General features: G+C 44.1%; 1 protein-coding gene across 2 annotated transcripts in view; it reads left to right on the forward strand.

Moving 5' to 3' along the window:
- The window catches only part of LOC101745078 (cGMP-specific 3',5'-cyclic phosphodiesterase), a 79,832-nt gene that overhangs the window by 61,854 nt on the left and 4,360 nt on the right, over positions 1–13,618 (forward strand). For both annotated transcript variants that reach the window (XM_038020655.2, XM_038020656.2), the window contains exons 4-17: positions 984–1,101; positions 4,863–4,989; positions 5,912–6,030; positions 6,774–7,039; positions 7,477–7,644; positions 8,879–9,043; positions 9,555–9,680; positions 10,497–10,614; positions 10,910–11,001; positions 11,084–11,407; positions 11,611–11,764; positions 12,118–12,277; positions 13,086–13,306; positions 13,379–13,532. In XM_038020655.2, coding sequence (XP_037876583.1) covers positions 984–1,101; positions 4,863–4,989; positions 5,912–6,030; positions 6,774–7,039; positions 7,477–7,644; positions 8,879–9,043; positions 9,555–9,680; positions 10,497–10,614; positions 10,910–11,001; positions 11,084–11,407; positions 11,611–11,764; positions 12,118–12,277; positions 13,086–13,306; positions 13,379–13,532 — 2,312 coding nt within the window. The remainder of the gene's footprint in view (positions 1–983; positions 1,102–4,862; positions 4,990–5,911; positions 6,031–6,773; positions 7,040–7,476; positions 7,645–8,878; positions 9,044–9,554; positions 9,681–10,496; positions 10,615–10,909; positions 11,002–11,083; positions 11,408–11,610; positions 11,765–12,117; positions 12,278–13,085; positions 13,307–13,378; positions 13,533–13,618) is intronic.

Consider the following 13,618-nt stretch of genomic DNA (forward strand, 5'->3'; position numbering starts at 1 on the left):
TAATACTTTGAATAACGTAGGATTATCAAGGAAACTCAACAAGTAGTAAATGCCTTTAAGCCCCCGAATCGTCCCTACGACCCACGCGCTCACAAGACTTCTGAAGTGTAGTCTTATAGTTGAGTTTCATTCTGTTTACTCGTTGGTTCTCCTCGAGTGAAATAATTATTCTCGACACAAATATCACTGACTTTACTAAAAAACTTCTGAGGCCTCGCTCACACAGACTGATTATATTTTTAATAGACTATTTTTTACCATTTTGTTATTTAAAAAATCTTCACTATGTTAGAGGCGATCTGTTCTTTGGAGTGTTGTTTATTCAATTAGGTTGAATCTTTGTGCAGTTGTTGTTGCTGTTGTTAGTGGAACTCCTGAGAAGTTTCTCGCATTTTCGTATCTATTGCATGCATGGCTGGACGAGCCCACGATCTGAACTTTAATTAGATCATTTTCTGATCCATTAACGGTGCTTTTAGGCACCACAAGCACCGGTCACCGTCCTCGTCGAACCCGTCGCTTGCGACGAAGGGCTCGACGAGTGAATTAACCCACAGACAGCGCCTACTGAGTTTCTCGCCGGATCTTCTCAGTGGGTCGCGTTTCCGATCCGGTGGTAGATTCTGCGAAGCACTGCTCTTGCTAGAGTCAATGTTAGCAACTCTCCGGTTGAGCCCCGTGAGCTCACCTACAAACGTTAGGGTGAAGCTGAAATAGCCTCTCAAGGCTATCAGCATAGATAGGAATTAAAAAGAACGTATTATTGTATTCTTTACAAAGTCTATTATATCAAAGTTTATTTATGAAATAAAACAAAGGCGACGCCCTGTCGATGAACTGAATGATTCGAGATCATCAGAGGAACCCCTCACAACCCCTACCCGCCACACACACACACGTGGAGCACACGTTATTAATCACATTAGTCACACTAATAATCACCATCTCAACCTACACATTCAAATGTGCTTTTCTTCTTTCAGATCCTGGTAAACGTGTGTTTGCTGACGTCAGCAGACCGAGGAAGTCTATTCCTAGCGAAGGGCGTGCCTCCAAACCGGTACCTACAGGCGAAACTCTTCGATGTCACACGAGATACAGGTAGAGAGACCAGCATCTTGAACATACAAGGAAAGGGAAATTTAGATTTACATTTAAAAAATGAAATGTGATTTCACGTCTGATTCAGTCGCGGCGTCAACTTAACTCAAGTAAATAACTTACAAATAAACCACAACAATACCGACGCCGCGGCGGTTCAATGTGACAACATAAAACTGCTTGGCTGGGCCCACGCCGCCTTATTCGGGTACCATGTGGGCACCACCGTCCTGCTTGTGGCTACCACGAAGCAACAACAATCAATATACGTTATCTATACTAATATTATAAAGCTGAAGAGTTTGTTTGTTTGAACGTGTTAATCTCAGGAACTACTGGTCCGATTTGAAAAATTCATTATTCACAACAATTCACACACAATTTCAGTGTTAGATAACCCATTTATCGAGGAAGGCTATATATAGGCTATATAACATCACACTAAGACTAATGCAAGCGGAGCGCCAATAAAGAATGTTTTAAATTCGGGGTTTTCTTCCCTTCAGTTTCCATTGCGGGCGCTGCGGAAATGGTTAAAGTTTCGCTAAAGTGATGTATGACAAAATTGTTCCCCTTTACAAGTTTAAAAAAAAGTTCGAGACAGCATATTTGGCTCACTTTAACGTTTTTTATGCTAACCAAATTTGTTCTAAAATAAAGCATTATTTGTGAAGATGTTTTTATAAAGATGATATTAATCCCTATGCAAATAAATACGTTATTCATTATAACATTGAAACACCCAAATCGCTTCAAGAGAGGCGTTGAAAATTATAGATTTTTCTGGATTTCTCCAGGATCCCATCATCTTGATGATTACAGGACCATTCGATCAGAATCGGTTCAAGCTTTCTCGAGAAATCGGTGAACTATCTATGTATAGATAATAAGTTGTGGTCGAATTGATAACTTCCTCTTTTTAAGTTCGTTAAAAAGCGTGATTTTGGTACCTTAAATAGCTCCCTAACATTCTATTATTCAAAAATATTTTCACTTTCTACATAAATAAAGAGGCGGGTAAAATTTTGCGTTATGCCAAATTATTCCACGCGGACGAAGTCGCGGGCAAAAGCTTTTTTTTATAAAAACGATATTTTAATCGTCAATGATATCGCAAAAATAATCTCAATACACGTCAACGTAGTCGTAAGGCTTTACGTACGTAGTATTAACTAAGAAAAGCGCTGTCCCTTTCGTTCTCCCGGCCTCAAACGAGATCCGGCGATCGAAAGAGATAGCCTAAAGAATCATTTTCAGCCCTTTTATATTAATAACAGGCACAATGTTTAATATTAGTTTACGAAGCACAATACCACCAATGATAGACACAAAAACAGCACGGCTAAAATCCTAGGCCAGCGGGTGGTCCACACAATAGGGTCACGTATATCTTCATGTAACGTGTACTTGAGAGCACATTGTCTTCATCCAATATTGACACTGAACAATATTTGCATATTTATTACTTAAAGTGCACGTACGAATAACATTATGGGTAACGCCGAGTGTACACATTGCGTAATCGTCGTAGTCAATGTTTTATTGTTTACTAGCTGACCCGGCAGACTTCCTAGTTCCTAGTGCCTCAATTGATTTTATATAAAATAAACTTAAAAAAAACAAAAGGAATCCGTCCGAAAGGGGACACATCAAAGAAAAAACAAAATTGTTTATTTTTATTTAATTCCGAGCATTTTCATATTCATCTACCTTTTAAACCTTCTCTGAACCTACACAAATAATTCAAGACCAGAATTGGTCAAATCGGTCCAGCCGTTCTCGAGTTTTAGCGAGACTAACGAACAGCAATTCATTTTTATATATATAGATATACTAGCTGACCCGGCAGATTTCGTAATGCCTAAATCGATAAATAAAAGATCTAAACTTTGGTATAAAATAAACTTAAAACAAACAAAATAAATCCGTCCGACGCGACACGGGGGGACACATCAGAGGAAAAACAAAATTGTTATTTTTATTTAATTCCGAGCATTTTCATATTTATCTACCTTTTAAACCTTCTCTGAACTTCCACAAATAAATCAAGACCAGAATTGGTCAAATCGGTCCAGCCGTTTTCGAGTTTTAGCGAGACTAACGAATAGCAATTCGTTTATATGTATATAGATAGACTAGCTTTTGCCCGCGACGCCGTTCACGTGGAATAGTTACTTTGGCATAACGCTAAATTTTGCCCCCACTTCATTTACGTAGAAAGTGAAAATATTTTTGAATTATATAATGTTAAAGAGCTATTTAAACCCCTATTTTGAAACATTCTTTATTGGTGCTCCACTTGTATGGGCCTTACCATGATGCTATATATGCCTTCCTCAATAAATTCTAACCCTGAAATAATTTTTCAAATCGAACCAGTAGTTCCTGAGATTAGCGCGTTCAAACAAACAAACTCTTCAGCTTTATAATATTAGTATAGATATAGATACATCTACATCCGAATCACTTTAGGTCGCTTCTGAACCCCATTACACGGATGAGATAGATCTGCTCCTTATTAAGATTCTGAAATAAATAACATCCTTAAACTACTCCACCATCAAATATCTGAAAAAATATAGCACGACAATAATTCCAAGCCCGTGAAATCACAATTCCTTCACGTACGCGATAAAATATGAGCATGTGTGAGCTAAAACTCGTAAATCAGTTTCACGCTAACAAACCCCGCCGACACGTGAGCACGGCCGCCGCACAACCTCGCATATATTCACGTTATTGACATAGTATTTTGACACTCGTCAATATATTAGCTCTCTGTTTAGTTTTGTGCAATGTGCCAACTTACATTACAAATATTTTCTATGATTAGTGCACCATTTTCACAAAGACATATTTTATACATAAATAGTTAGCATGTAGTAAAGACCGAGTTCTTATGGAATTCGACACTCAAACTAAAATTAAATGCAACAGCGTGCGAAGCTTTAATGTAATTAATATGCTTTTATTAGCTTCAGACGTACGTATGTTTGTAACGGAATCTTTGAACATGATTTTGACCCCCTTCAAAACGTCGGATTAACTCGAAATTTGGTATACTTATTAAGAATCGATGACAATTCAACATTTAAAAAAATATTGAAAAAATTGAAATTTAACTAAAAAATTAAAAGTATATATAAAAAAACTAACAAAATACGCTTTTATACAAAATCCAACTAAAAAATAGAAAATAAATTTTAATAAATTTGAATTAAAAATAGTGTAAGAAAAAATGATTTTATTGTAAAAAAATAGTGGGGTGCTTTTCAGGACATTATGAAAATAACCCTTCTACTCATCGCTCGAGAAACTCAGCGGGCTGCGTCTATGGGTCAGTTCGGTCGTCGAAATCGACGTGTTCGACGAGAAAGGTGACCGGTGATTGAGAGGCCTAAAAGCACCGACAGTGAATCCTCATGATCCGATATCACATGTTTTAGGAGACGGCTGCTTTGCTTTGCCCCGTCACCTGGGTCGGATATGTAGTTAACGGTGGCCATAATAAGAGGGTTATTGTGTCGCGCCGATTTTTCCAAGTACCGTTCTGACGCTTCCCTGCTTCCGTATCGATTCTAGATTTAGGTCCTCGTGTAGATCTACATTCCTCACATACCACGCAATCGTGCTGCGTTTCGTTTAACTATTAAACTAATGACCGTCTCCGACATATAAATATAATCATAAAGAGCCATCGGCTATACAAAGTCAGCGTACTTCTCTTTTCGCGTTCTTATATCTATTCTCTTCCCTTTCAGAACTGAACGATGCGCTTCGGACGGCCAGGACACAAGAGATCAAAATCCGGTTCGGTGTGGGAGTGGCGGGACTCGCAGCTCAGACCAAAAACCATATCAACATCAGGAATGCATACGCCGATCCCAGGCAAGATCCCACATAAGCTCACAGCGATCAAATATATCACGATACAGTGAACGCTTGAACAGCCAATGTGATGCGGTACGTCCGCGGGCGCCAAGTCGTAGCGCAACTCATTTATATACACATATACTCATTTATTTTAAGGTTGGCCAATGCAGCTTTCTTGTGTCCTCATTTTCGGATTACCTTTAAATTAATTTTATTTGTATGGACTCCAAACCACATAATTCTTGACATAAACGTAACGAATTGCAGATGAAAAATTAGTATCGATTCCAACTTTTTTCCCCCTACCTATTCGTTGGTAGCCTAAGCGGCTATTCTAGCTACGCGCGGACCGGTAGTTGAGCTCACGGGCTTAACTGGAGAGTGAGTCTAACATCACAACCTCTATGGACGTTGATTGTTGTTATTTTATGCTGAGAGACCAGCAAAACCAGATTATATATATATATATATATATATATATATATATATATATATATATATATAATAACATATAACATAGGGACAGACAGATATAGGGACAGAGAAAGCGACTTTGTTTTATACTATGTAGTGATGTCATATGTTAAGGTGAGCAAAGGGAAACGAGTTGTCGTAACTATTGGATCCGAACATCACATAATATTGATATCATCTGCTCGTGTCGGCTAAACTATCTAATGATTAAAAAAAACCGTTTAAATTGTTTATTATTTTACTTTATATTTTTCATGTAATAAAAAACTTGTAGATTCGTTCATAATGTCATCTAGGTGGAGGGTCCACATACGGTCCTGGCTATTTTGACCAAACGGGTGTTGTTTCATGTATTTAGCAACAGTCAGTAGAGTGTGTCCGTGTTTTACCAATCTATATATAAGCCAATGACCCATGGAACGAGACGAGCATTGTTCTGACGGGCATCGGTCGGTCGGTCCAGGTTCAACAGCGAGATCGACGCTCGGACTGGCTACAAGACGGAGCTCATCCTGTGCATGCCGATCTGCAACTACGAGGGCGACGTGGTCGGCGTCGCACAGATCATCAACAAGACTGATGGTGAGCACACGACCGAGAGCACGTTGGACCACAATTACGAACCACGACCGGTACATAAATATTAAAAAAATGGTACACGTGCAACTTGGTGCATGTGAAAGACGTGAAACTTCTTTTGCGGTGTGTAGTATTGTTGTTTTCACCATTTTTAATCCTTAAATCAAATTTCTCTTGTAAAAGGGAATGCTGTGTGTGGCGGGTAGTTATCATATAACGCAAGATATTTGACAGATGCCTGAATCTCGCTTACGACATTTTAGCTTTCCCAAACTATTCCCGAACTGTGTATAAGAGAAACGACCTCTTCACCATTTATATATATATATATTTTTTATAATTCTTCATTAAAAATAATATATAACATAGTTGATATGTTACTGCCATCTACAGGAGCAATGAGAAACTAATAACAAGCCATCTAGTGGCCGATACCAGTAAACAGAATGTGTATAAAAGAAACGACCCAGCTCGCTTTCTCTGTCTTTCCAAGGTTGAGTGGTTCGCGAATCGCTCCGTCTATTTTCTCACTCTCGCTCTTCCTAAATTGTATCTTTTCTCTCTAGCCGTAACGAATCTATCGTGAGTTAAATTTTACTCTCAACGCGCCCAAAGAAGTTTCACTTCAACAACAAATAATCAGGGACAAATCACACGCGGTCCCGTGGCCTCGCACTGGTATTCCTTGTACTACTTCGGGAACCAGAGACTGTACACATATTTACGAAGAAAGCTTTCTCATTCAGGCTCGAAAGAATTCTCGTCCAGAGACGTCGAAGTGTTCAGGCGATACCTCACATTCTGCGGTATAGGCATCCAGAACGCTCAGCTCTTTGAGTCCTCGGTACTCGAATACAAGAGGAACCAGATCCTCCTTGCTCTGGCGCGGAGCATCTTCGAAGAGCAGAGCAATTTGGAGTGCTTGGTTACCAAGATCATGACAGAAGCCAGGGATCTGCTCAAGTGCGAGCGATGTGCTGTCTTCATACTCGACACCGACCATTGTGAATCTGTAAGTTGATCTCTTGTGATACACTTGTGCTCTTCAGATACCTTTGAAGATTTATTTTTGTATTTTGATTACTTGAAGCTACGGGAAAAGGATAAAAGACATCCTCAAAATATAAAAACAACAAAAATTGCTGATTATTAAATACGTAAAATGTCACAGTTTCCGTTCCATGCTTGACAACCGCTTGCTGTTTATTACCTTTGTGCGCTGAAGTTGGAGCTCAACTGGACGTGAGCTCTCTTCCGAAGCCTTCCTATATGTGATGAGGAACTACGATTAGTTTTGTTATGATTAGCTTAGCTTGATTAGATTAGCTAGCCAGTAATACCATCTGTATTCCAACTCGTGCGCACTTATCCATTCTATTTAGTACTCAAATTAGGACTACAAAAGGGGGTGGGTGGGTACAGTGGGTAGAACATGGGCATGTGTTGCAGAGTCACCTGGAGCGCATCGTGCAGCGGCCGGGCGGCGCGGCGGGGGGCGGGGCGCGGCGCGGGGGGCTGGCGGCCCTGCCCCCGCCGGCGCCCACCCGCTTCCACACGGTGTTCGAGCTGGGCGCGCCGCGGCGCCCGCACGACGCGCTGCCCGCCATCGCACTCGCGGTCAGTGCCCCCACAAAATCATATTATACTGTCGTATTATAAAATAAAATCATTCACTTTTAAACAAAGTGAGACGAAAACTTTTTTTTTTCTAATTAAGCTGATAGTCTAGAGAGACCATATCAGCGTAACCTTAGCTAATAGGTGAGCTCACGGGGCTGAAACCTGACGATGTTGCTAACACGAACCCTAGCAAGAGCAGTTCTTCGCAGAATCTACCACCGGATCGGAAACGCGACCCACTGAGGAGATCCGGTGAGAAACTCAGTGGGCTGACGAAAACATAATACACAACACAAACACGCAAAACTACTTAATTTTGTTATACTTTTTGTTTGGTTTGAACTGGACTTTAAATTGCCCGCAACGTAACCTAAAACTCTTGGAGTCGTCGTCTAAGTCAGAGCACGTTGCGAACCACTACAACAGTCTTGTGTAAATTCTTGGACAGAACTGACCAATCCATTGGTATACTGACGCGATCAACGTGATGTGACAGCTTGGGCCATTTTGACTTTAACTGAGAATTTAAATACATGTGCCTGCCAGCTTTGTCCAAATTACCTCTTTTTATACCAGTCTCCACCACCTTTGTTTTTATTCCAGTCTCTTGCCAGTACTAAATTTGCATTATTTGAAAAAATATTCTATTTAAATTTCGTGCAAGATTCTATTATGGATCCGGTGTATGGAGTAGTTCATTTCTACAAGACATCACTATATAGTAGTGATCTACTGATTGAGAGAGCAATAAATAGACAAACTAATTTAATAATACATAGGTTTAAGAAAACTGTTAAAGAACATCTGTGCAGTAAAGCTTACTATAAAGTCAATGATTATCTAGAAGATTGCACAAAGTGGGAATGAGTTGCTCGCTCCGGGCATTTCAATATTGCAATAATTGTTGCGTTATATACTAATTGTAAAAATGAATATTTAAAAAAATATAAAATATAAAAAAAAAGGCATGTCTGCTGAGTTGCTTGCCAGTTCTTCTCAAGACGGAGGCTAGTTTTTGTGAATTGGCGGTAGTTCTTTTTGACGTTCAACAAGTATGTACTTTCATTTATGTAGAATAAAAAAATTTGATTTGATTTGATTTGAAATACAATTAAGTAACCTTAAGAAGATGTACATTTGTGTATTTTAATGAAAATAAATGATCCAAAAAACCTTTCCTACCGTCATCAAAACTGGTGTTAATTACCCCAACCTTGGTAACTGTTTCCAGGTGGCCCGCTCAAACAAATCACTAAACATATCAGACGTGGAGCAATGGTTGCGCGACAATAACATGTCCGCCGGGGAGAACTCGGCCGGCGTGCGGACCCTGCTGTGCATGCCCATCGTCAATGCCAATAAAGATGTCATCGGAGTGGCGCAACTCATCAACAAGGTAAGCATCGCCGGCCGCGAGCTCACGACACTGACACGCGGCAGAAATTGGCAACATCGTGGTGGTAGGACCTCTTGTGAGTCCGCGCTGGTGGGTACCACTACCCTGCCTATTTCTGCCGTGAAGCAGTAATGCGTTTCGGTTTGAAGGATGGGGCAGCCGTTGTAACTATACTTGAGACCTTAGAACTTATATCTCAAGGTGGGTGGCGCATTTACGTTGTAGATGTCTATGGGCTCCAGTAACCACTTAACACCAGGTGGGCTGTGAGCTCGTCTATATAAGCAATAAAACCTATCTATTCCGATACAAAATACCCGACCACCAAAAATTAAGTAAATTTATTTTTTATTACTAGACACTACATTCGCGGACCTTGGACGTGGTTTTTCCATACGTCTCACAGTGTGCGGTGACCCGGCCCGCCGCCCCCCGCCCCTCCACCCCTCTCGGGCCCGCCGTCAGCTGAAGGTCTCGACGACTCTATTCAGTTGATGTTCGTTATTTTCAGGAAAACGGTTCGCAGTTCACGGAGGGCGACGTGTCGATATTCGAAGCGTTCGCTATATTCTGTGGACTTGGCATACACAACACGCAGATGTATGAGAACGCCTGCAAGCTGATGGCCAAACAAAAGGTAAGTTGTGACAGAAACCCGCCGATGCAAGAACACGCTGAAGGCCGATTATATCGGGACGTAGAAATGTGCGCGTCTCAGGAGTCAACTACCATGCTCTTAGTGGGTAGACGAGCGCGCAGCTGCTGCGATGGAACGTCTCATACTTTCTGGGTGAGGATGAAATCGTTGGACCTCGCAATACCTGTTCATTTCTACCTCAAAGTCATTCGTTCCGGTTTGAATGTTAGTCGCCCTGCACTACAATTGGTACTTCGATCTCATGTCTTAAAGTAGGGCGGCTGCACACACTTCCTGATATGTGTTTGATCCCGTAACTCACCAGCAGATGGACTCACCCATTAAATAAATAAATAAAATGTCGAATTGGGACAAGGAATGTGTCCCTGGCTGCCTCCGCTGCCTCGCTCGCTAACCATCAGACGGTGGCGCTAATTTGTATTCCACCGGGACCCCTCGCTGGGACAGAACATTCGAGAATTAAAGCATGAAATCATCTGATACCCGGCTGGTCGTCGCAAGACGTGTTTAGAAGAGCATACGGAAGGAATTCCCGGTACTTAGGGGGACAGCATTCGGACCTTGTGTCGACCTTCAGCTCGATGGCGACGCATTGGTCGGAGGGAAATAAGCGCTTACTCGCACTCCCCACCGCTTTTGCAAAATAGTGCACCCATCTCCAGGACTTGTCGCGCACGGTAGCCACGACCATCGGCAGTTGTAAGTTTCTACCGATTGGTGCGAGAGGGTACGGAACCTATAAGGTTATAGGCTAGATGTAAATCGGTGCGTGAGTGCGGGTCGCGTTGTCGGCAGGTGGCGCTGGAGTGCCTGTCGTACCACGCGACGGCGTCGGCCGAGGACACCAGCAAGCTGTGCCAGGACGAGATCCCCTCCGCAGAGACCTACAACTTGTACAGCTTCCAGTTTCACGGTGAGTTTTCTGTGGCCTTCAAGTTTTGTAGGCAGACGAGCATACAGCTCACCTGATGGTGAGTTGTTACCGTTGCTCATGGACGTCAGCACAGTGCCAGGGGCAGAGCTAAGCCGCTGCCGACCATTTAATACTCTCTACAAATCCAGGATACGTGATTACCGTACCGGATTGTGTACGTTGTCATGCCGGCGTGTGATATACTCTACCACTGGTGGAACAGCTCGCATACCACTTGATCTAAAGTGTTCGTTGTGGCGAGATCGTGATTGATCTTGCCGTCGTTCGTTTCCAGACTTCGACCTGACCGACGAGGACACGTGCCGCGCGACGCTGCGCATGTTCCTGCAGTGCGAGCTGGTGGAGAAGTTCCACATCCCGTACGACGTGAGTATGCGCCGCCGCCCGCGAGCCCGCGCCTCCGATCGATGCGACACGCGATGACACACGTGCTATATGTATACGGCAGGTCCTCTGCCGCTGGATACTAAGCGTCAAGAAGAATTACAGACCTGTGAAGTACCACAACTGGCGACACGCCCTCAACGTCGCACAGACTATGTTCGCGATGCTCAAGACGGGCAAGATGGAGCGCTTCATGTCCGACCTGGAGATCCTGGGGCTGCTGGTCGCCTGTCTGTGCCACGACCTGGACCACAGGGGCACCAACAACGCCTTCCAGACCAAGACGGAGAGCCCCCTGGCCATCCTGTACTCCACCTCCACCATGGAGCACCACCACTTTGACCAATGCGTCATGATACTGAACAGCGAAAGTAATAACATATTTCAGGTGAGCTTTTAAGTTTTTGGGGTTGACTTTCGAAGAGTCGATTACATTTGAAATTCGGGCTCCCAGTTTTTGAAGATAAGCCATGTAAATGAGCGTAACGTTTGTCATTTAAATATAAATATATATTCGATATGGTAACGTTGAGCACTGAGCAATGAGTGTGTGTCGCGGGTGGAGCTTGACGAGGTGGCGTGCTGGTGCAGGCGCTGTCCCCGCGCGACTACAAGGACGTGATGCACGTGGTGGAGACGGCCATCCTGTCCACCGACCTGGCCATGTACTTCAAGAAGAAGTCCAAGTTCCTGGAGCTGGTCGACAACGGGGAGTTCGACTGGCAAGCGCAGGAGAAGAAGGAGTGTAAGCTCAAGTCCACAGGCTCACTCGGCCACTTCAGTCTCAATTACGACTTTACTTTAATTGCATAAAATGGACGTCTCCATTCGATGCTAAGTTCGTTACCGCCGCCTCCAAACACGGCGATGCCTGTCATTAAACGACATCCATTGAATTATGAAATTGCCTCTAATTTTGTCGAAGTGTTTATGCTGTGTCCGTACGGACAAACAAACAACGTCTCAAACCGAGAACATCCTACTTTTGTGATTCAAAGTTTTCCGTAAAGTCACTGAGACAGAGGGAGTCTAGTTCGACGCGTGACGTGACGTGACGCGTGACGTGACGTGGCGTAACGCGCGGTGTGACGTGTGCAGTGCTGTGCGGCATGATGATGACGGCGTGCGACGTGTCGGCCATCGCCAAGCCGTGGGAGGTGCAGCATCGCATCGCCAAGCTCGTCGCCGACGAGTTCTTCGACCAGGGAGACCTCGAGAAGCTGCAGCTCAACCAGCAACCCATCGCCATGATGGACAGGTTGTCTTAAACTTCCAACAACAAACTTTTAAATTATTTGTCCAAATCCTGATAACATTTATATTCCATCGGTCACAAATAGTTGGGCTAAGACGTAGGAAAATGTAAAAGTGAGGAGAAGCGCGCGAGGGATGCCAGCTGGTGGAGGGCGAGGGCCGCCGGAGCCCCCGCTGTGCGAGATAAACCTGCAGGTCTGAAGTGGGTGGCCTTGGCTGGTGGTACAGTGCCACCAGCGCAGGCTATTAATAATAGAAATTGTATTTTGTAAACACACAACAAACAGTCGGTTTAAAATAGTACATGAACAAGTAAGACGAGGTCTTTTTTTTTATTGCCCTTGTAAGCAGACGAGCATACAGCCCACCTGATGGTGAGTGCTTACCGTCACCCATGGACTTCAGCAATGCCAGGGGCAGAACCAAGCCGCTGCCTAAGTCCAGCCAGGGCCAGTCCCGGCCCGGCGGGTTGTGCCGTGCCCGAAGTTATCAACAACGTAAATGTCGCCGCCTAACATGAGACGAGAATTCTAAATCTCAGTTCTACAACAGAGCGGCTGTGCTCGCCTTCAAACCGGAATATGTGTGTAGAGCGTGGACTGTAATTTGTACTGGTCGCTTCAATAATTAGATATATTCAGAGAGAAGATTATTTTTACTTTAATATAGTTACAACACGTGCACGTACGACCTGAATTTTTGATTGACTTACAATGACTGTCTTGTCGAAATTATTATTCTGTATCAAAATTCAAAAAACAGTCATACATACTTCATGTATAGAATTGCTCTAAACAACATCCTCTCGGCAGAGAGAAGAAGGACGAGCTGCCGCAGATGCAGGTGGGCTTCATCGACACGATCTGCCTGCCGCTGTACAAGGTGCTCTCCGACACCTTCCCCTGGATGACGCCGCTGCGCACCGGCACGGCTGACAACCGCCGCCGCTGGCAGGACCTCGCCGAGAAGGTGGACATGGGGCTCACCTGGATCGACCACGACACCATCGACAAGCCCGTCGAGGAGTTCACCGGTACTGTCGCCGTCTCGCTCCCCCCCGCCCCCCGCAGCTAGCGCGTGCTCACTCCCACACCTGTGTCCGCAGCACTGAACGAGCCGCTCGCGGACGTGGAGCTGACGGTGACGACGCTGAACTGCGCGGCCGGCCCCCCCGCCAAGCCGCTCAAGACTCCCTTCCACTCGCTGCGGAGGGGGAGGGCGCCCCCCGCGCCCCGCCCCGCGCGCACCAAGCTCACCAGGTAGCCCCTCCCCCACCCACACACCCCACTTGTACTCCGCTCTTCACTCGTTCAATCGGAGAGGTATTTCAAGTATTAGCCAATTA

Source organism: Bombyx mori, chromosome 26 (genome assembly GCF_030269925.1).
Source record: "Bombyx mori chromosome 26, ASM3026992v2".
Lineage (NCBI taxonomy): Eukaryota > Metazoa > Arthropoda > Insecta > Lepidoptera > Bombycidae > Bombyx > Bombyx mori.